This window comes from Heterocephalus glaber, unplaced genomic scaffold (assembly GCF_053883595.1).
Source record: "Heterocephalus glaber isolate CG9 unplaced genomic scaffold, H.glaber_assembly_v1.0 deba00001444, whole genome shotgun sequence".
In the NCBI taxonomy this organism is placed as follows: domain Eukaryota; kingdom Metazoa; phylum Chordata; class Mammalia; order Rodentia; family Bathyergidae; genus Heterocephalus; species Heterocephalus glaber.
The window spans coordinates 25,932,145-25,953,647 of record NW_028258297.1 but is presented as its reverse complement, the minus strand read 5'-3'; the positions used below and the strand labels follow the sequence as shown (position 1 = coordinate 25,953,647).

General features: G+C 43.3%; 1 protein-coding gene across 8 annotated transcripts; it reads right to left on the bottom strand.

Moving 5' to 3' along the window:
• Positions 1–6,708: 6,708 nt before the first annotated feature.
• On the bottom strand, positions 6,709–21,018 carry LOC110349316 (uncharacterized). 8 transcript variants are annotated; one of them, XM_087214094.1, is made up of 17 exons: positions 20,761–21,018; positions 18,517–18,672; positions 17,780–17,875; positions 17,072–17,167; positions 16,343–16,438; positions 15,616–15,711; positions 14,885–14,980; positions 14,157–14,252; positions 13,449–13,544; positions 12,720–12,815; positions 11,993–12,088; positions 11,263–11,358; positions 10,535–10,630; positions 9,817–9,912; positions 9,615–9,671; positions 7,897–7,947; positions 6,712–6,971 (listed from the first exon to the last, which is right to left on the bottom strand). In XM_087214094.1, the coding sequence occupies exons 1-17, from the start codon at positions 20,828–20,830 to the stop codon at positions 6,874–6,876; spliced, it is 1,584 nt and encodes a 527-aa protein (XP_087070220.1). In that variant the 5' UTR covers positions 20,831–21,018; the 3' UTR covers positions 6,712–6,873. The 8 variants fall into 8 exon arrangements, with proteins under 8 accessions (XP_087070221.1, XP_087070223.1, XP_087070224.1 ...); XM_087214095.1 differs by lacking the exon at positions 9,615–9,671 and having other exon boundaries at positions 6,709–6,971; XM_087214096.1 differs by lacking the exon at positions 15,616–15,711 and having other exon boundaries at positions 20,761–21,004.
• Positions 21,019–21,503: the final 485 nt, after the last annotated feature.

Sequence of the window (21,503 nt, the reverse complement as noted above, 5' to 3'; positions counted from 1 at the left end):
TGTAAGTATACCAGTCACACTAGATTCTGGCTTCCCTAACAACCATGGTTCAATTTAATTACCTATTAAAGTTCCTGTCTCCATCTGTAGTCATATTCTAGGCACAAAATAGCCCATAAACCCTCCCAATTTTTTCTCACTCAAGGCCAATTGTTTCACCCAGTTCTATTAAAAAAATATATTGAAAGAGGTCAGTTTTGACTTCTCACTCACTTCAGGCAACATCCATTAGCAAATCCAGTTGACTCTACTTTCAGAATATATCAAAAGGTGCCTGCTTGCCTAATGTCTACTCCAAGACTCAAGTTCAGTAAGATTTTCTCTCTCTGAGTACTTTAATAGCTTCCCACCAGTCCTGGTGGGATCGTTCCCTTCTACCAAGGGCCTTATGACTTTCCTCACAATGGCCAAAGTGGTCATTTCAAAATAAAGACTGTACTACATTTTTTGCTTGAAATTCTCTAAGATTTTCTAATTGCTCCTGTAATAAGAAATAAATTGCATACCTAGGTACCCCAAAAACCACCTGTCCCTCTTTTTCTTGAAGAGTGGTGAGCTCTCTGAATGTGAGAAAATATGGAATCTTCTCAACTTCTTTATGCTTTGGTCTGTGTGAAATGCTAAAGTAAGGTTTTCTAGAGAAGATGAATATTGATGGGGAGGGAAAACCTGTGCTGCCAGTGAGTAAATTGTATTGGGTCCCTCTGGTGTAAGGTGAAGATTGTGTAAATTGGAAGAGTTATGGTACTGGATTGACTAAGCATTCTGATGATATAATTAGCAAATAAACACATTTATCTTTGGCACTTAAACTTTGCCTATGCTTTCATAAAAATTCTGGTAATATAATTATTATGGTAGTCTACATACCTTATTTTGTCATTAACTCTCCACGAAGCATGATTCCTCTCACATCCTCTAACATTCTTTCATACCCCAGACGACTGAATGCAGGAAACATTCATTAACCATTAAACACTGATTACACCTGAGACAGAACTGCTTTAGACTTTAAGCTAAAGTTACGTTCCATAATTTATAAGGTATATAAATATAAGTTTATACATCTGTAATGTAAAACCTGCAGCATCCATTAAAAAATCTGTCCAGTCCCTCTGCTCCTGGCCCAGAGGAAGAGGCTTCTGGACTGCCATCCGTCCCACCCCTCCTGGCCCAGAGGAAGGGGTTTCTGAGCCACCGTCCACTGCTCCCAGCTCAGAGGAAGGGGCTTCTGGCCCACTGTCCATCCCACCCCTCCCGGCCCAGAGGTAGGGGCTTCTGGGCCACCATCCTTCCCACCACTCCTGGTCCAGAGGAAGGGGCTTCTGAGCCGCAGTCCTACCACTCCCAGCTCAAAGGAGGTGACCCATGTGGATGTCAACAGCACCCGCATCCTCTCGGGTAAAAATAAGAAGACACATAAACAAGTCTCAAAACCAGACTTCCAAATCAACGAAAGCAACCCCAAGGGGAAATGAGAAGGAACACTCTGATACTCAACCACGTGGACTCCCTGAATTGGCAAAAAAAGAGAATCTGGAAAAAATGAAATCAGAAATAATTTCACAGATTACAGCAGAGATTGTGATCCTAGTGCGAGACATGATTAATAAATCTACAGAGGATACAGATAAAAAAAAAATAGAGAAGCTGAGGAACATGATGGAATCCCAACATACGAAACAAATGGAATCCATAAAACAGATGCAAATAGATTTCCAGGAGATCAAAAACTCCATTGAAAGTCTACACAGCAGAATGAGCCAATGTGAGGACAGAATTTCAGATATAAAAGATAAGACTGTAATCAGTGACCAGGAAAGGAAAAATTGCTGCAAAATTAGAAAGGACCATGAGAAATCAATCCAGCAGCTGCTAGATGATGCAAAGAAGAATAACATAAGACTGATTGGGCTCAATGAAGAAACAGGAGAGAGTGCAGATGACATTAAAAAAACTCTTCACAGAAGTAATGGCAGAAAACTTCCCAAGCAGGGGGAAAGAACTTGACATACAGATAAGTGAGGCATATAGGACTCCAAATAGCCTTGATCAAAAAAAATCTACACATAGGCATATAATTGTTAACATTCCAGAAACCCAACAGAAGAACAAAGTTCTACAAGAAGTTAGAGAAAAAAAACAAATCACATACAAAGGAAATCCCATCAAAATCACAGCAGACTTCTCAACACAAACCATCAAGGCAAGAAGAGCTTGGAGTGACATATTCCAAGCCCTAAAAGAAAACAGCCTTCAACCCAGATTGATGTACCCTGCAAAACTATCTTTCAAAATGGATGGAGAAATAAGATACTTTCATGACAAAGAGCACCTTAGGAACTTCGTGAATACCAAACCAGCACTCCAAAGAATTTTATACAATATCCTAGGAACAGACATTGAGGATCACAACCCCAGGAAGCAAAGCAGAATGAACCCATCTGGCATGACAAGAAATTAAATGTAAAGGGGGAGAACCCATCAAAAAGAAAAAGTCATGACAATGACAAGTCAACAGGTTTCAGTTATAACCATCAACATTAATGGTCTCAACTCAGCAATCAAAAGAAACAGACTGGTAGAATGGGTCAAGAAGCAAAATCCAACAATATGCTGCATACAAGAAATGCACTTAATTCAAAAGGAAACTCATAGACTGAAAGTTAAAGGGTGGAAAACAATACTCAATGCAATGGGAACCCAAAAAAAAGCAGGAGTAGCTATCCTCTTTGCAGATCAAGTAGATTTCAAACCAACACTGATTAAGAGAGATGAAAAAGGACACTACATGCTTGTAAAGGGAACAATCCAAGAGGAAGACATGACAATCATAAATATTTATGCCACAAACACTAGTGTGACCAACTATATAAAACAAATACTAACAGACATGAAAAGTCATATATGCACTAATACAATTGTAGTGGGGGACCTCAATACCCCACTGTCACAAATAAATAGATCAACTAGACTAAAAATAAGTAATGAAATACTAGAACTCAATCGAACTCTTGAACAAATGAACTTAACAGATGTTTATAGAGTTTTCCACCCCACAAAATCAGAATATACATTCTTCTCAGTTGCACAAGGCTTATGCTCCAAAATAGACCACATACTCACACATAGAACATGTTCAAGTAAGTGCAAAGGAATTGAAGTTATCCCCTGTATAGTATCAGAACATAGTGCGATGAAATTGGAGATCCATAGCAAAAGAAACTCAAAAAATTTCATAAACACGTGGAAATTGAACAACACACTTCTGAATAACCAATGGGTCACAGAGGAAATTAAAGAAGAAATCAGACAGTTCCTTCAATTAAATGACAATAACAATACAACATATCAGAATCTATGGGACACAATGAAAGCAGTCTTATGAGGGAAATTCATAGCGGTGAATATGCATATTAGGAAAACAGAGCCAGCCCAATTAAACAACCTGATGCTGAACCTGAAGCTTCTAGAAAAAGAAGAGCAGGACAACCCCAAAGCTCATATAAGGGAGGAAATTATAAAGATCAGAAGAGAAATCAATGCAATGGAAACTAAGAGAATGATACAAAAAAATCAATGAAGCCAAGAGTTGATTCTTCGAAAGAATCAACAAAATTGACAAACTTTTAGCCAACCTTGTCAGAAAAAGGAAAGAAAAGGCCCAAATCCATGCAATTAGGAATGAAAAGGGTGAAATTACAACATACAAGTTCAACATACAAAATCAATAGCTTTCCTCTACATGAACAACAGACTCTCTGAGAGAGAAATAGGGCAAATAATTCCTTTCACAATAGCACCCAAAAAACTGAAATACCTAGGAATCATCCTAACAAAAGAAATCAAAGATCTCTTCTCTGAAAACTATAGCACTCTGAAAAGAGAGATTGAAGAGGATATCAGAAAATGGACAGATACCCCCTGCTCCTGGGTAGGAAGGATCAATATAGTGAAAATGGTCATACTTCCAAAACTGCTACATAAATTCAACGCAATTCCAATTGAGATCCCAGCAGCATACTTCACGGACCTTGAGAAAACAATCCAAAAATTCATTTGGAACAAGAAGAAACCCAGAATAGCAAAAGCAATTCTAGGTAACAGAGACACGGCAAGGGGTATTGCAACCTCCAACTTGAAACTATACTACAAAGCTACTGTGATAAAAACAGCATGGTATTGGCAAAGAAACAGATCTGAGGACCAGTGGAACAGACTAGAAGATGCAGAAACAATGTCAGACACACTCAACCATCTCATCCAAAGATTATCAAATAAAGGAGCCAAACACCCTCACTGGAGGAAAGATAGCCTCTTTCATAAATGGTGCTGGAAAAATTGGCCTTCAACTTGCCAAAGATTAAAACTAGACCTATATCTCTCACCATACACTAAACTAAAATTGAAATGGATTAAAGATCTAAATATCAAAATAGAAACACCGAACTGGCTGCTACAGAGGTTAGGTAGAACCCTTGAAGACATCGGTGTAGGAAAAGATTTTATGAACAAAACCTCAGTTGCCCATGAACTAGCACAAACAATCAACAAGTGGGATATCTTCTTATTAAAAAGCTTCTGCACAGCAAGAGAAATCACCAGCAGTGTGAAGAGGCAACCACAATATGGGAAAAAATCTTCACCTGCTATTCCTCAGACAAAGGTCTACTATTTCAAATCTATAAAGAACTTAAAAAGATCAGACCTCCCAAATTTAAAGACCCAATCCAAAAATGGGAATCTGAAATGAACAGACATTTCTCAGACAAAGAAGTAGAAATAGCAAATAAATACATGAAAATATGTTCAACATCACTGGTCATTCGAGAGATGCAAATGAAAACAACACTGAGATTTCACCTCACTCCAAAAAGAATGGCTGCTGTCATGAAATCAACCAATAACAAATCCTGGCAGGGCTGTGGGGAAAGAGGAACCCTGTTCCACTGCTGGTGGGAGTGTAGACTGGGCCAACCACTGTGGAAATCAGTATGGAGATACCTCCAAGAACTAGGACTGGAAGTCTCATTTGACCCCGCTATTCCACTGCTGGGGATCTTCCCCAAAGAATTAAAAGAATCATACCACAATGATATATGTGCACCCATGTTCATAGCAGCACAGTTTGTAATAGCTAAAACTTGGGAACAGCCCAAATGCCCATCAACTGGAGACTGGATCAAGAAAACATGGTGTTTTTTTTTTTTTATAAAACAGAGTACTACTCAGCCTTCAAAAATGAGAAATTAGAGACATTTATAGCTAAATGGATGCACATTGAGGCGATACTCTTAAGTGAAATAAATAGAACACACATGTATAAATACCAAATAGTTTCTCTAGTGTGAGAAACTGAAAGTGTAAATAAGGACTAAAAGGTATAATGGATAATGTGAAATAGGAAGAAAAGGAGCAAAGAGGAAGGGGAAGTGGGAGGGGTAGGGGAAAGGAAAGAAGGGAATGGAATTAATATGAGAAAATGAAAAATGGAAAGAAAATCTTTGTAAATAGGGAGGGATGGAGGGGTTGAAGGGAGGGCAGGGGAAGGGGGAAAAAATAAGAACCAAGAGAGATTATGTAAAGGTGCAAATTTTCAATGATGAATGTCATTATATTGTATACCTAAAATGTACCAATAATTAGAATGAGTAATTGACAATGCGAAATAGGAAGAAAAGGTCCAAAGGGGTAGGGGTAGTGGGAGGGGCAGGGGAAAGGAAAGAAGGGAAAGGGAAAATGCTGAGAAATGGAAAAAATGGAAACGAAGTCCTTGTAAATAGGGAAGGGTGGAGGGGGTGATGGGAGGACAGGGAATGGGGAAAAAATAAGAACCAAGATGCATCATGTCAAGGTACAAGTTCCCAATGAGAAATGTAAATGTGTTGTATATCTAAAATGTACCAATAAAAGAATTTTTAAAAATCTGTCCAAAGAAATACACTAAAAAATACCATAAAGGAAGTATTACAAGCTGAATGGGTACTAAATTTATATAAATTCCTATGTATCTTTTTGCAAAAATTTTGTGTCGTCATAAAAGCAGCCTATTGACTCTGCCTCCCTCTGACCCAAACACAGTGGCAAGGAGTAAGAGGTTGGTCCTGTATGTAATGTGACAACAGTGGCTTCCCAAAGATGTGCACTTCTTATTTCCCAGAACCAGAGACCATGATACATTCCATGCAAAGGAGGATTAAGGATCTTAATCATGTGACATTAAAGTAAGAGATCACTCTGGATTATGCAAGTGGTCTAATGTAATTACAATTTCTTTAAATGTGCAAAGAGGAGGCGGAGGAGTGTGTAACAGGGTGATATGCTGGGATGGAAGAATGAACTGGCCTCTGCTGGCTCTGAAAATGGAACAATGAGAGGCAGAAAGCAGGATTATTCCCTAGAGCCTCCAGAAGAGGACTCAGCCCTGACACATGGATTCAACCCAGGGAGACCCATTTCAGACTTCTGAGCTACAACACTGTGTGATAAGAAGTCATGTTGCTTTAAGTTCCTAAGTGCATGATAATGTATAATAGCAGCAATAGGAAAATTAATGTACTTCCTACAGGTTTATTCCTTGTTCTCCTCTGGACCCTGAGAAGGGTTGGATCCTGTTTAAAGCATCTTAGAGGAATAAAATTATTATGGATATAACACAAGAGATTGCAACTAAGCACTCTCTTCCCTTCCAAAATGAAAACTCTCAAAATGCACTTCAGTGGAGATTTATTAAGCCCATTTTAAATGGGATGGAGCTAATGCATCTCTTATGCATCTACAACATACAACACTCATCCAAGATCAATCCCTTGATGTTTCTCCTCAGCTGAGTACGTCTAATTTTTTACTACTTTTCTACAGTTATGCATTCTCTCACAGTATGTGATAAGTTTCTGTAAACATTTGAGTCTTCTCAGAAGTGGAGGATGACAGATGGGTAGCCTCGGCTGCTGCAGACTTTGTTTCTTTTTCTAAATTAAAAACAAAACAAGAGTTACCAAGAGAACCAAGTGCCTCAAACACCAGGCTCGTTTTTTTGTCATTTCCCACTGGGCATGGCATTTAATTTAATGCCTTAAATTAAACATTTACACATCACTGATAATCATTTTATGCCATAAAGAAACCACTTTAAGAGTTTTTTAAAAATCCAAGAATGATGTTAAGTTTTTTGAGTCAGGGTCTCATATACCCCAGGCCAGCCTCCTGCCTCAGCCTTCCAAGTGGGAGAATACAGCATGTTCAGAAAACCTGATGGCTTTTTTTCAGCCTTTCACCAACGATTCCATGGACTACATTGGAACTGGCATCTTCAAAAGAAAACAAAGACAGAATCTTGCAAAAATCAGGGAGAGGCTTCATTTATCATCTATTTGGTTGCTAATGTTTCAGACCCTGGACACGGAAGATCTCAGAGAGGTAGGAGTTGCTTTACCCTCCCTATTAGATTTTATAGCTGATCTCAGCACCTAGGAACGGTATACTTTCCAGGAATTAAAGCCAGGATCAGGCGAGAAATGGGGGCACATGCCTATCATCCCAGCACTCTGGGAGGCTGAAGCAGGAGGATCACAGTTTTAAGCCCAAAATGGGCAATACAGTGACTTAGCCAGATCTTCTCTCAAATTTTTTTTTTTTTTTTTTGGTACTGGAGATCGAACTCGGGTCCTTGCGCTTGCGCAGCAGGCAGCGAAACCACTGAGCTAAATCCCCGGCCCCTTCTCTCAAATTTTAAAAATGAGAGGAAGGGTGACACCTGTGGACGGAGTTCACTGAAAACGCCAAGGGTCAATCACCAATGCCTCAAAAAAGAAAAAGAAAAAAAGAAAAAAAAACAGCATCCCAAGGGTATCAAATCTCAAGAAAGACAACATGGGTAAGAGAGGAGAAACTTACCATCGTGCTTTGCAGTGGACAACCTGGGCCCTCTGGCAGTGCTGGTCTCTACTGCAAGTAAGTAAAGAAATGTTTCCACTCACTTCCTGGAAGTATCACCTACAGTGTGTCCGGCATTATGTCAGCAGCCTCAGGTAGTTTTAGTAAACATAGGACTACAATGAGTGGACCTGGGGCAACATGCTTCCTGCTCCTAGCCTCTAAGGTACTGTGGCAGGGCTAAAGTCCTATCAGGGACTACAATGCAAATGCACTCAGGGGGATTTGGTGAAAGCTTTGGTCTCCGTTCACACAAAGAAGTTCCGGATGGAAACAGTTGAACTGAAATTTGTTCTTGAGCTCCTACCAGATTCCTTGCTCTCCAAGGGTATATTTAGTTAATTGAACACTGTGCGGGGGTGAGAAGGATGTAAAATGGGCAGTGTACCAAAGTACCACGTCTCTAGTCTGTCTGTAAGGCTTCCACAGAAAGCCCCTCAAAGTCCCAGAATAGAAGAAAAAGCAAAGATCTTTAGCCTTATCTGTTACTCTTCAGCTCATCAAAAGGAATGACATGTGCTGGAAATAATGACATAAATGCATTACTTTAAGACATTAAAAGCTCCTGGATTTCTCTTCCTACTAAAAACAGAACCATCTAGGTTTGCTGGTAATCGCCATAGTCAAAAATCATTTCCTGATAGGCAGAGGTGGAAACGGGTGGCGGCCATCTCCAGAAATGACCATGGATCTGCACTGTGAGGCTGCTTCTTGGTCTTATAGTCAAGTAGGACATATTCCTGACATGCCAAGATCCAGGACAGAGTATGTGTGGGACAGCGGTTATTTATAAACAACCACTAGAGGGCAGAACCCTGAAATACAGCTCCTTTACTCAAACTTAATGTAAAGCCAGGCAATCCCAGCCAGTTAAACCGGTCCTTCACCCTTCAATAAAGTACAACTTCTAGATTCCTCCAACTGCTACCTGCAATTCTCCAATACATCTGCAGCAGTGTTAGAATATATACAGCTTAGCTATTACATGTAGATATAATCAGATGGCTGAGAACCTGCTTTTGAGGGTATGGCCCAAGGCCCTTCCCTTAGCAAAAATCTCAAACATCCCTCAAATTATAGGATTTTTGTTGTGAAAGAGAAAGAAATTTAAGTCTTAGGATCCCTTCAATAAGGGTCAGAGAAAAATGAAGAATTATGGGGGTTGAGGCAGAGCGTGATCAGATAGGACCAATGCTCCACTCAAAAAGCTTTTAAATCCTATTTCCTTCTGTTCAGTCCCAATACTAATTACTTTAACAATTATCAAAAGTATTACATTAAAAGCTGACACACAAATCAGGAAAAGAAAAGGAAGTGATTAACTCCATCTCCTCACCATACCCAACAACCTCACCAAGACACCAAAGAGTTCTTGCCCAAACAGCAGCCCAGAGACTGATTGCCAGGAAAGATGATACAGATGTCAGAAATGAGCCATGCAGGTAGTCAACAAATTCCAACTGTTGCTAATGCTCTGTGAAATGCTTACATTTCTCTCATTTTTCAAACTCCTTTTGCAAAAATTTTGACTTAACCCAAAGAACAGAACCGCAACAGTTTCCCCAAATATTATTCACTACAATAAGTCTTTCCTAAGCAAGGAGATATAATGAAAAAAAGAAAAGAAATGGAAAAACTGATACGTGTTTTAAGGAAGGACTCTGAACCTGTGGCCTTACAAGCATCTTCCACAGAAACAAAGGCGGACACATCCAACAACAAGGCAGTAGAGAACTCTGGAAAACAATGTGAAACACAGGCGTGGCTATTCATTGTGGGAATTCAGTACACTGGAGGAGAACAGGATTTCATTTAGGCAGGCAGGAGCTGGGAGACAGCTATGACAGCCCAGGCCTCCTCTGAGGCAAGGCTTTCACTTACTCAAAGTCTGTGTGTCCTCCTGGAATATGTCTCTGGTGGACTTTGGTCCATGGGTCTGAGGCACACCAGCTGTTGAATCTTCATCTATGATGGGCTCTGTATCAACAGTGACCTCAGTTATTATTATGGCTTGTATCTAGATGTCCCCTCAAAGCCCCATGCAGTCACAGGTGGGGAGTTTAGAGGGAGACTGGATTAGGATATGTGGATGTGGATATGGATAAAGGTGCAGAAAATAGTACCCCCACACTGCTGTGAGTAGCAATAATTAATAGATTTAATGCTTGGAAAGAATACAAAAGGAAGAGAGGGAAGGCAGGCTTGCTAGTGCTTGTGCTGCCTTCCACCTTCCCTGCTCTGCCATGAGCTGTTTCTCCTCTTCATGTCCTCTGCCATGCCACCCTGTTGTGGAACCAGTTCAACATGAAAGGAAACCTCTATAAACTGAGCTAATATAATCCTTTCCCCTTTTAACTTGGTTGTTGAGTATTTTATCTCAGCAATGAGAAAAAGAATTAAGACAAAGGAAGACATGTGTGACTCCAAGGCAAAAGAGAATTCTGGGGGAAAAAAGTGGGAAACACAGGTGTGGCTGCCAGTTAATGGTGGGACTTCAATACACTGGAGGAAAGCAGGGCTTCATTCAGGCATGCAGAAGATGGTGGGGGCAGGCAGCAATGCATGCCCAGGCCTCCTCTGAAGCAAGGCCTTCACTTACTCAAAGTCTGTGTGTCCTCCTGGGATATGCCTCTGGTGAACTCTGGTCCCTGGGTCTGGGATACACCAGCTGTTGAATCTTCATCTATGACGGACTCTGTATCAACAGTGACCTCAGTTATTATTACGCCTTGTTTCCAGATGCCCCCTGAAAGCCACATGCAGTCACAGGTGGGGAGTTTAGAGGGTGACTGGATTATGGTGTGTAAATGTGGATTAAGGGTATGATACTGGGATTAAGATTGTGGATAATAGTAGCCCCACCCTGGGGTGAGTGGCACCAATCCATAGTCTTAATACTTGGATAGTATACAAAAGGAAGAGAGGGAAGGCAGTCCTGCCACTGCTTCTTGCTGCCTTCTGCCTTCCCTGCCCTACCATGAGCTGTTTCTCCTCTGCAGCGTCCTCTGCTATGCCACTCTGCTGTGGAACCAGCTGACTATGGACTAAAACCTCTACAAACTGTGAGCTGATATATACCTTTCCTCTTTTAACTTAGATGTTAGGTATTTTATCTCAGCAATGGGAAAAGGAACTAAGACAGAGGAGGATATGTCTGACTCCAAAGCAGTAAAGAATTCCAGAAAAAAAATGTGAAACCTAGGTGTGGCTACCAGTTAACGGTAGAAATCCAATACATTGGAGGAAAGCAGGGTTTCACTCAGGCATACAGGAGGTAGGGGCAGCAATGGCTGCCCAGGCCTCCTCTGAAGCAAGGCTTTCACTTACTCAAAGTCTGTGTGTCCTCCTGGGATATGTCTCTGGTAGACTCTGGTCCCTGGGTCTGGGATGCACCAGCTGTTGAATCTTCACCTATGACAGGAACTGTATCAACAGTGACCTCAGTTATTATTATGTCTCATATCTAGATGTCCCCTCAAAGCCACATGCAGTCACAGGTGGGGAGTTTAGAGGGTGACTGGATTAGGGTATGTAAATGTGGATTAAGAGTGTGACACTGGGATTAAGGGTGTGGATAATAGTAGCCCCAACCTACTGTGAGTGGCATCAATTGATAGACTTACAGCATGGATGAAAATTAAAGAAGGAAGGCAAACTTGCTACTGCCTGTTGCTGCCTTCAAATTTCCCTGCCCAGCCAAGAACTGTTTCTCCTCTTCATGTCCTCTTCCATGCCAGCCTGCCGTGGAACCAGCTGACTATGGACTGAAACCTCTACAAACCATGAGCTGATAAAAAAACCTTTCCTCTTGTAACTTGGGTGGTGAATATTTTATCTCAGCAATTAGAAAAGGAACTGGGATAGAGAAAGACATGTCTGACTCCCAGGCAGTAGAGGATTCTGAGGGTAAAATGTGAAGCATAGATGTGGCTACCAGTTAATGGCAGGACTTCAATACACTGGAGGAAAGCAGGGATTCATTCAGGCATGCAGGAGGTGGGGGGCAGGGGGCAGCAATGGTTGCCCAGGCCTCCTCTGAAGCAAGGCCTTCACTTACTCAAACTCTGTGTGTCCTCCTGGGATATGTCTCTGGTAGACTCTGGTCCCTGGGTTTGGGATACACCAGCTATTGAATCCTCATCTATGATGGGCTCTGTATCAACAGTGACTTCAGTTATTATTATGGCTTGTATCTAGACATCCCCTCAAAGCCCCATGCAGTCACAGGTGGGGAGTTTAGAGGGAGACTGGATTAGGGTGTGTACATGTGGATTAAGGGTGTGATACTGGGATTAAGACTCTGGATAATAGCAGCTCCACCCTGCTGTGGGTGGCACCAATGAATAGGCTTAGAGCCTGGATGTAAAATAAAAGAAGAAAGGGAAAGCAAACTTGCTACTGCTCTTTGCTGCCTTCTGACTCCTTCCCATGCCATGAGCTGTTTCTCCTCTGCAATGTCCTCTGCCATGCCAGCCTGCCATGGAACCAGCTGACTATGGCCTGAAACCTCTACAAACTGTGAGCTGATATATACCTTTCCTGGTTTATCTTGGATGTTTGGTATTTTATCTCAGGAATGGGAAAAGGAACTAAGACAGTGGAGAACATGTCTGACTCCAAGGCAGTAGAGAATTCTGGGGAAAAAAATGAGAAACATAGGTATGGCTACCAGTTAATGGTAGAAATCCAATACATTGGAGGAAAGCAGGGTTTCATTCAGGCATGCAGGAGATGGGGGCAGCATTGGCTGCCCAGGCCCCCTCTGAGGCAAGGCCTTCACTTACTTGAAGTCTGTGTGTCCTCCTGGGATATGCCTCTGGTGAACTCTGGTCCGTGGGTCTGGGATACACCAGCTGTTGAACCTTCATCTATGATGGGCTCTGTATCAACAGTGACCTCAATTATTATTATGTCTCGTATCTAGATGTCCCCTCAAAGCCCCATGCAGTCACAGGTGGGGAGTTTAGAGGGTGACTGGATTATGGTGTGTAAATGTGGATTAAGGGTATGATACTGGGATTAAGATTGTGGATAATAGTAGCCCCACCCTGGGGTGAGTGGCACCAATCCATAGTTTTAGTGCTTGGATAGTATACAAAAGGAAGAGAGGGAAGGCAGTCTTGCCACTGCTTCTTGCTGCCTTCTGCCTTCTGCCTTCCCTGTCCTACCATGAGCTGTTTCTCCTCTGCAATGTCCTCTGCCATGCCAGCCTGCCATGGAACCAGCTGACTATGGACTAAAACCTCTACAAACTGTGAACTGATACACACTTTTTCTCTTTTAACTTGGATGTTAGGTATTTTATCTCAGGAATGGGAAAAGGAACTAAGACAGAGGAGGACATGTTTGACTCCAAGGAAGTAGGGAATTCTGGAAATAAATGTGAAACAATGGTGTGGCTACCAGTTAGAAATCCAATACACTGGAGGAAAGCAGGGTTTCATTCAGGCATGCAGGAGATGGGGGGTGGCAATGCCTGTCCAGGCCCCCTCTGAAGCAAGACCTTCACTTACTCAAAGTCTGTGTATGTTCCTGTGATGTGCCTCTGGCGGACTCTGGTCCCTGGGTCCGGGATACACCAGCTGTAGAATCTTCATCTATGATGGGCTCTGTATCAACAGTGACTTCAGTTATTATTATGGCTTGTATCTAGATGTTCGCTCAAAGTCCCATGCAGTTACAGGTGGGAAGTTTAGAGGGAGGCTGGATTGGGGTGTGTGGATGTGGATTAAGGGTGTGGATAATAGTAGCCCCACACTGCTGTGAGTGGCACCAATGGATGGCCTTAATGCTTACAAAGAATACAAAAGGAAGAGAGGGAAGGCAGGCTTGCTACTGCTTTTTGCTGCCTTCTGCCTTCCCTGCCCTGCCATGAGCTGTTTCTCCTCTGCAATGTCCTGTGCCATGCCACCCTGCTGTGGAACCAGCTCACCATGAAATGAAACCTCTATAAACTGTGAGCTAATATAATCCTTTCGCCTTTTAACTTGGTTATTGAGTATTTTCTCTCAGCAATGAGAAAAGTTATTAAGATAGAGGAAGACATGTCTGACTCCAAGGCAGTAGAGGATTCTGGGGGGAAAATTTGAAGCATAGATGTGGCTACCATTTAATGTTGCGACTTAAATACACTTGAGGAAAGCAGGGTTTCATTCAGGCATGCAGGAGATGGGGACAGAAATGGCTACCCAGGCCTCCTCTGAAGCAAGGACTTCACTTACTCAAAGTCTGTGTGTCCTCCTGGGATATGCCTCTGGTGAACTCTGGTCCCTGGTTCTGGGATACACCAGCTGTTGAATCTTCATCTATGACGGACTCTGTATCAACAGTGACCTCAGTTATTATTACGCCTTGTTTCCAGATGCCCCCTCAAAGCCACATGCAGTCACAGGTAGGGAGTTTAGAGGGTGACTGGATTATGGTGTGTAAATGTGGATTAAGGGTATGATACTGGGATTAAGATTGTGGATAATAGTAGCCCCACCCTGGGGTGAGTGGCACCAATCCATAGTCTTAATACTTGGATAGTATACAAAAGGAAGAGAGGGAAGGCAGTCCTGCCACTGCTTCTTGCTGCCTTCTGCCTTCCCTGCCCTACCATGAGCTGTTTCTCCTCTGCAGCGTCCTCTGCTATGCCACTCTGCTGTGGAACCAGCTGACTATGGACTAAAACCTCTACAAACTGTGAGCTGATATATACCTTTCCTCTTTTAACTTAGATGTTAGGTATTTTATCTCAGCAATGGGAAAAGGAACTAAGACAGAGGAGGATATGTCTGACTCCAAAGCAGTAAAGAATTCCAGAAAAAAAATGTGAAACCTAGGTGTGGCTACCAGTTAACGGTAGAAATCCAATACATTGGAGGAAAGCAGGGTTTCACTCAGGCATACAGGAGGTAGGGGCAGCAATGGCTGCCCAGGCCTCCTCTGAAGCAAGGCTTTCACTTACTCAAAGTCTGTGTGTCCTCCTGGGATATGTCTCTGGTAGACTCTGGTCCCTGGGTCTGGGATGCACCAGCTGTTGAATCTTCACCTATGACAGGAACTGTATCAACAGTGACCTCAGTTATTATTATGTCTCATATCTAGATGTCCCCTCAAAGCCACATGCAGTCACAGGTGGGGAGTTTAGAGGGTGACTGGATTAGGGTATGTAAATGTGGATTAAGAGTGTGACACTGGGATTAAGGGTGTGGATAATAGTAGCCCCAACCTACTGTGAGTGGCATCAATTGATAGACTTACAGCATGGATGAAAATTAAAGAAGGAAGGCAAACTTGCTACTGCCTGTTGCTGCCTTCAAATTTCCCTGCCCAGCCAAGAACTGTTTCTCCTCTTCATGTCCTCTTCCATGCCAGCCTGCCGTGGAACCAGCTGACTATGGACTGAAACCTCTACAAACCATGAGCTGATAAAAAAAACCTTTCCTCTTGTAACTTGGGTGGTGAATATTTTATCTCAGCAATTAGAAAAGGAACTGGGATAGAGAAAGACATGTCTGACTCCCAGGCAGTAGAGGATTCTGAGGGTAAAATGTGAAGCATAGATGTGGCTACCAGTTAATGGCAGGACTTCAATACACTGGAGGAAAGCAGGGATTCATTCAGGCATGCAGGAGGTGGGGGGCAGGGGGCAGCAATGGTTGCCCAGGCCTCCTCTGAAGCAAGGCCTTCACTTACTCAAACTCTGTGTGTCCTCCTGGGATATGTCTCTGGTAGACTCTGGTCCCTGGGTTTGGGATACACCAGCTATTGAATCCTCATCTATGATGGGCTCTGTATCAACAGTGACTTCAGTTATTATTATGGCTTGTATCTAGACATCCCCTCAAAGCCCCATGCAGTCACAGGTGGGGAGTTTAGAGGGAGACTGGATTAGGGTGTGTACATGTGGATTAAGGGTGTGATACTGGGATTAAGACTCTGGATAATAGCAGCTCCACCCTGCTGTGGGTGGCACCAATGAATAGGCTTAGAGCCTGGATGTAAAATAAAAGAAGAAAGGGAAAGCAAACTTGCTACTGCTCTTTGCTGCCTTCTGACTCCTTCCCATGCCATGAGCTGTTTCTCCTCTGCAATGTCCTCTGCCATGCCAGCCTGCCATGGAACCAGCTGACTATGGCCTGAAACCTCTACAAACTGTGAGCTGATATATACCTTTCCTGGTTTATCTTGGATGTTTGGTATTTTATCTCAGGAATGGGAAAAGGAACTAAGACAGTGGAGAACATGTCTGACTCCAAGGCAGTAGAGAATTCTGGGGAAAAAAATGAGAAACATAGGTATGGCTACCAGTTAATGGTAGAAATCCAATACATTGGAGGAAAGCAGGGTTTCATTCAGGCATGCAGGAGATGGGGGCAGCATTGGCTGCCCAGGCCCCCTCTGAGGCAAGGCCTTCACTTACTCGAAGTCTGTGTGTCCTCCTGGGATATGCCTCTGGTGAACTCTGGTCCGTGGGTCTGGGATACACCAGCTGTTGAACCTTCATCTATGATGGGCTCTGTATCAACAGTGACCTCAATTATTATTATGTCTCGTATCTAGATGTCCCCTCAAAGCCCCATGCAGTCACAGGTGGGGAGTTTAGAGGGTGACTGGATTATGGTGTGTAAATGTGGATTAAGGGTATGATACTGGGATTAAGATTGTGGATAATAGTAGCCCCACCCTGGGGTGAGTGGCACCAATCCATAGTTTTAGTGCTTGGATAGTATACAAAAGGAAGAGAGGGAAGGCAGTCTTGCCACTGCTTCTTGCTGCCTTCTGCCTTCTGCCTTCCCTGTCCTACCATGAGCTGTTTCTCCTCTGCAATGTCCTCTGCCATGCCAGCCTGCCATGGAACCAGCTGACTATGGACTAAAACCTCTACAAACTGTGAACTGATACACACTTTTTCTCTTTTAACTTGGATGTTAGGTATTTTATCTCAGGAATGGGAAAAGGAACTAAGACAGAGGAGGACATGTTTGACTCCAAGGAAGTAGGGAATTCTGGAAATAAATGTGAAACAATGGTGTGGCTACCAGTTAGAAATCCAATACACTGGAGGAAAGCAGGGTTTCATTCAGGCATGCAGGAGATGGGGGGTGGCAATGCCTGTCCAGGCCCCCTCTGAAGCAAGACCTTCACTTACTCAAAGTCTGTGTATGTTCCTGTGATGTGCCTCTGGCGGACTCTGGTCCCTGGGTCCGGGATACACCAGCTGTAGAATCTTCATCTATGATGGGCTCTGTATCAACAGTGACTTCAGTTATTATTATGACTTGTATCTAGATGTTTGCTCAAAGTCCCATGCAGTTACAGGTGGGAAGTTTAGAGGGAGACTGGATTGGGGTGTGTGGATGTGGATTAAGGGTGTGGATAATAGTAGCCCCACACTGCTGTGAATGGCACCAATGGATGGCCTTAATGCTTACAAAGAATACAAAAGGAAGAGAGGGAAGGCAGGCTTGCTACTGCTTTTTGCTGCCTTCTGCCTTCCCTGCCCTGCCATGAGCTGTTTCTCCTCTGCAATGTCCTGTGCCATGCCACCCTGCTGTGGAACCAGCTCACCATGAAATGAAACCTCTATAAACTGTGAGCTAATATAATCCTTTCGCCTTTTAACTTGGTTATTGAGTATTTTCTCTCAGCAATGAGAAAAGTTATTAAGATAGAGGAAGACATGTCTGACTCCAAGGCAGTAGAGGATTCTGGGGGGAAAATTTGAAGCATAGATGTGGCTACCATTTAATGTTGCGACTTAAATACACTTGAGGAAAGCAGGGTTTCATTCAGGCATGCAGGAGATGGGGACAGAAATGGCTACCCAGGCCTCCTCTGAAGCAAGGACTTCACTTACTCAAAGTCTGTGTGTCCTCCTGGGATATGCCCCTGGTGAACTCTGGTCCCTGGGTCTGGGATACACCAGCTGTTGAATCTTCATCTATGACGGACTCTGTATCAACAGTGACCTCAGTTATTATTACGCCTTGTTTCCAGATGCCCCCTGAAAGCCATATGCAGTCACAGGTGGGGAGTTTAGAGGGTGACTGGATTATGGTGTGTAAATGTGGATTAAGGGTATGATACTAGGATTAAGATTGTGGATAATAGTGGCCCCCCCCTGGGGTGAGTGGCACCAATCCATAGTTTTAATACTTGGATAGAATACAAAAGGAAGAGAGGGAAGGCAGGCTTGCTACTGCTTCTTGCTGCCTTCTGCCTCCTCTCTCTTGCCGTGAGCTGTTTCTCCTCTGCGATGTCCTCTGCCATGCCACCCTGCTGTGGAACCAGCTGACTAAACACTGAAACCTCTACAAGCTGTGAGCTGAAATACATCTTTCCTCCTTTAACTTGAGTGTTGGGCATTTTATTTCAGCAATGCAAAAAGGAACTAGGACTGAGGAGGACATGTCTGACCCAAGGCAGTAGAGAATTCTAGGGGAAAAAAATGTGAAATATAGGTGCGGCTACCAGTTAATGGTGGGAATTCAATATACTGGAGGAAAGCAGGGTTTCATTCAGGCATGCAGGAGGTGGGGGCCAGGGGGCAGCAATGCCTGTCCAGACCTCCTCTGAGGCAAGGCCTTCACTTACTCAAAGTCTGTGTGTCCTCCCATGATATGTCTCCGGTGGACTCTGGTCCATGTGTCTGTGATACACCAGCTGTTGAATCTTCACCCCTGGTTGTGTCTATATCAAGTTTGACCTCATTTATAATGCTGACCAATTCAGGTAGGTAAGCGATGAATTCTAGAGGAACCAGAAAGTAAAGAAGAGCTCAAAGACATCCTAGTGAATGTGTTTCTCCACACCCTTCCTTTTCCTAGCTCTACCCTTCCTTGGGGAAAACATGGAATGTGAAGTCGTCCCTGGATCCAGTGTGGTCACACAAGTCCCAGAAGAGTACTAGTGCTCCCCCTTTGAGAATCTCAGTGCAGCAAGGAGCAGTCGATATTGCGCCTCTGCCTGTATTGTTCAGACTGGAGCAGAAGGAAACTTCCAAGACTGACCTTCCATAAACTTTGCAGATTCCTGAAAGCTAAGGGCAAAAACCAAGGGATTATGAATCAAGTAAAATGGCTATTTCTACATACAGCAAGAATGGAATCAACTCTAAAAAGAGCTATTCTGATTATTTTTTCTTTTAATGAACTTTAGCTAAGACTCCACTCCATTCTCATCATGTCCCATAGAAAGCCCAATCCTGACATCCTGGGGCTGCTTAACCACATAGGCATCAGAACCATGAAGATCTGTAGAGGAACAGGCAGAGCTTCCTTGGGCTATATTCAAAATAAGTTCAGAGTCATTGTGGCCGGAGGGGCACTCTACCAAAGGGGACAAAACCACTAATGCTAGCTTTTTGCTTTTTTGGGGGGGGTTGTTTTTGTTTTTGAGTCCGAGTCTCGCTATAGCCAGGCTGGCACTGATCTCCACAGTGCCATTGTTGGAGACAGCTAAAGTTAGTTAGAAATATCATAGTCAGTTAGTTAGGCACAGCTGGGCCCTCAAAAAAGTCAAACACATTCACTGAAGGCCAGGCTTCAAAACAAAGAGAAATGACTACATCCCTGTGCTTCCCCTTGGGATGCAGAGCAGTGATTGATATTCTAAACAGGTGTGGATCACCTTGGGCAAGGGATGAAAACCTCCCTAGCCCATTCCTGCCAGGAAATCCTTGTTAGTTCCATGTGCACTTGCTAAGTGACTTGCTTCCCCACTTGATCCCCATTTAATCAATATTACCTAAGCAACAATACTTTCTGTAATCATTGATTGACCACAGTTTTGTCCCACCTCATACCCACTTTGTGATTTCTATTAGGTTAGTACTACCTAAGCAAATATTCTCGTCATCTTATTAGTTGAGCACAGCTTTGTCCCACCTTATGCCTGCCTCACCTCATGGTTTTGCTCTATAAAACACCTTTGAGAAGCGGAGTCCACAAGCCACCCTCTCAGGACCCTTCTGTCTCTCTTTCTCAGACAGAAGCTCTCTTTCTCTCAATAAATTCTTCCTACTCTTAACCTCTGTTCCTAGAATTCATTCTTCCCTTTTAGAAAACATGAACTTGGCGTGTCATACATCTAACAGGTTGGGAGTTATAATGCTTCCCTTATATTATTTAGAGGTCCATATATCATCCCTGGATCACATGCCCCATATCACTACTAGACATGAGCCACCATGCCAGCCTCATTCTCCTTCATTACACATTCAAAGCAGTATGAAAAGCAACCTGAGAAAGAGGGCAAGAAGAAGAAACCATTTTAATGCAAGGCAGTGAGCATCTCTGCTCCTGAGAAATGCACCTGAATTCAAGAACTAGAAAGAAAGCTTTGGGGGTGAAAAGCTCCTTTTTCCTGTGGCTGGTGAGGACATATTTGTTTCATTCCTCACAATGATTCCTAAGTTCTCATTCTAGACCCAGTGATCTCCACTGCCTGTGGCCAGCCCAGCTGCTGCAGCTCTCTGAAATTAATTGTGCTCCACTGTAAAATAAGGGACACCTCTCCCCAGGGTCTTTGTCCTAAATTAAATAGTATTAATAGGCCTCCTTCACATCAGTCTGGGATGGGATCTATAGGGAAATTTAACTTGTTCTCTGGTCATCTGCCCTAATCCCATCTGGCCCAGCCATGAGGTCAATTCGAACCCACAAACTAAATCATAGCTTACTCATTCAACTGCCCAAGGCCCCCGAGCTCATCTGCCATCCACCTTTACTCAACTGAACTTTATGACTTTCATAGGCTCTTCCTCTCTCTCTCTCTCTCTCTCTCTCTCTCTCTCTCTCTCCCCACACACACAAACACACACATCACAAGACCTCTTACCTAGGTCAGGCAAGGGCAAAGCCCCAGCCAGGACACACAGAGCACAGAGGACTGGAGCTCTGCAGAGCATGGTGCCAACAGGAAGGACAGGAGCCTGCAGGCGAGCAGGCAGGAAGCACCCTTATGGGCCAGAGCTCCTCTATCTGGGCTTTTAAAGACAGGCCCTCTCTACTCTGTTCCATCAGGCAACATTCCGCAGGCAGTTGAAACAAAAGCCTCACCCAACCCACCTCCCAGAAGGAAATACTGGACAGGGACTAGGGGGAGGGAGTTAAACTCTGATAAGATCCTTTGCAAAACGGGTTGTCAAAGTATTTCTGCACGGCTTCCTCTGCTTCTCCAAGTGGCAGGGAGGAAATTCCTGTTCCACCAGCTGCTGAGGCAGCTCCCCTCCTGGCCCAGGGACACCACATACTGCTTTTCTGAAGCCCAAAAGCTGCTTTGTATCAGAGAAGGGGACCCAATATCACAGTCACCACCTACAGGTGACCGACTCTAAGGAGCACCCTTAGAGTTGCAAAGGGAATCTTAATCCTGCTGCCAGAAGTTGAAAGAGAATTATGGATATAACCTTAACTACTGCTCTATAGTGATAACAGAAATATCTAGGATTATAAGAATCTGCATATGCACATCTGTTTCTCAGCATGAACCTATGCTGTAGGAATTATCATCCTTTATTTTCTTCGAGGAATCTTGAGGCTGAGATTAAATGACTCCAGAGTCAAAAGACACTCTCTGTG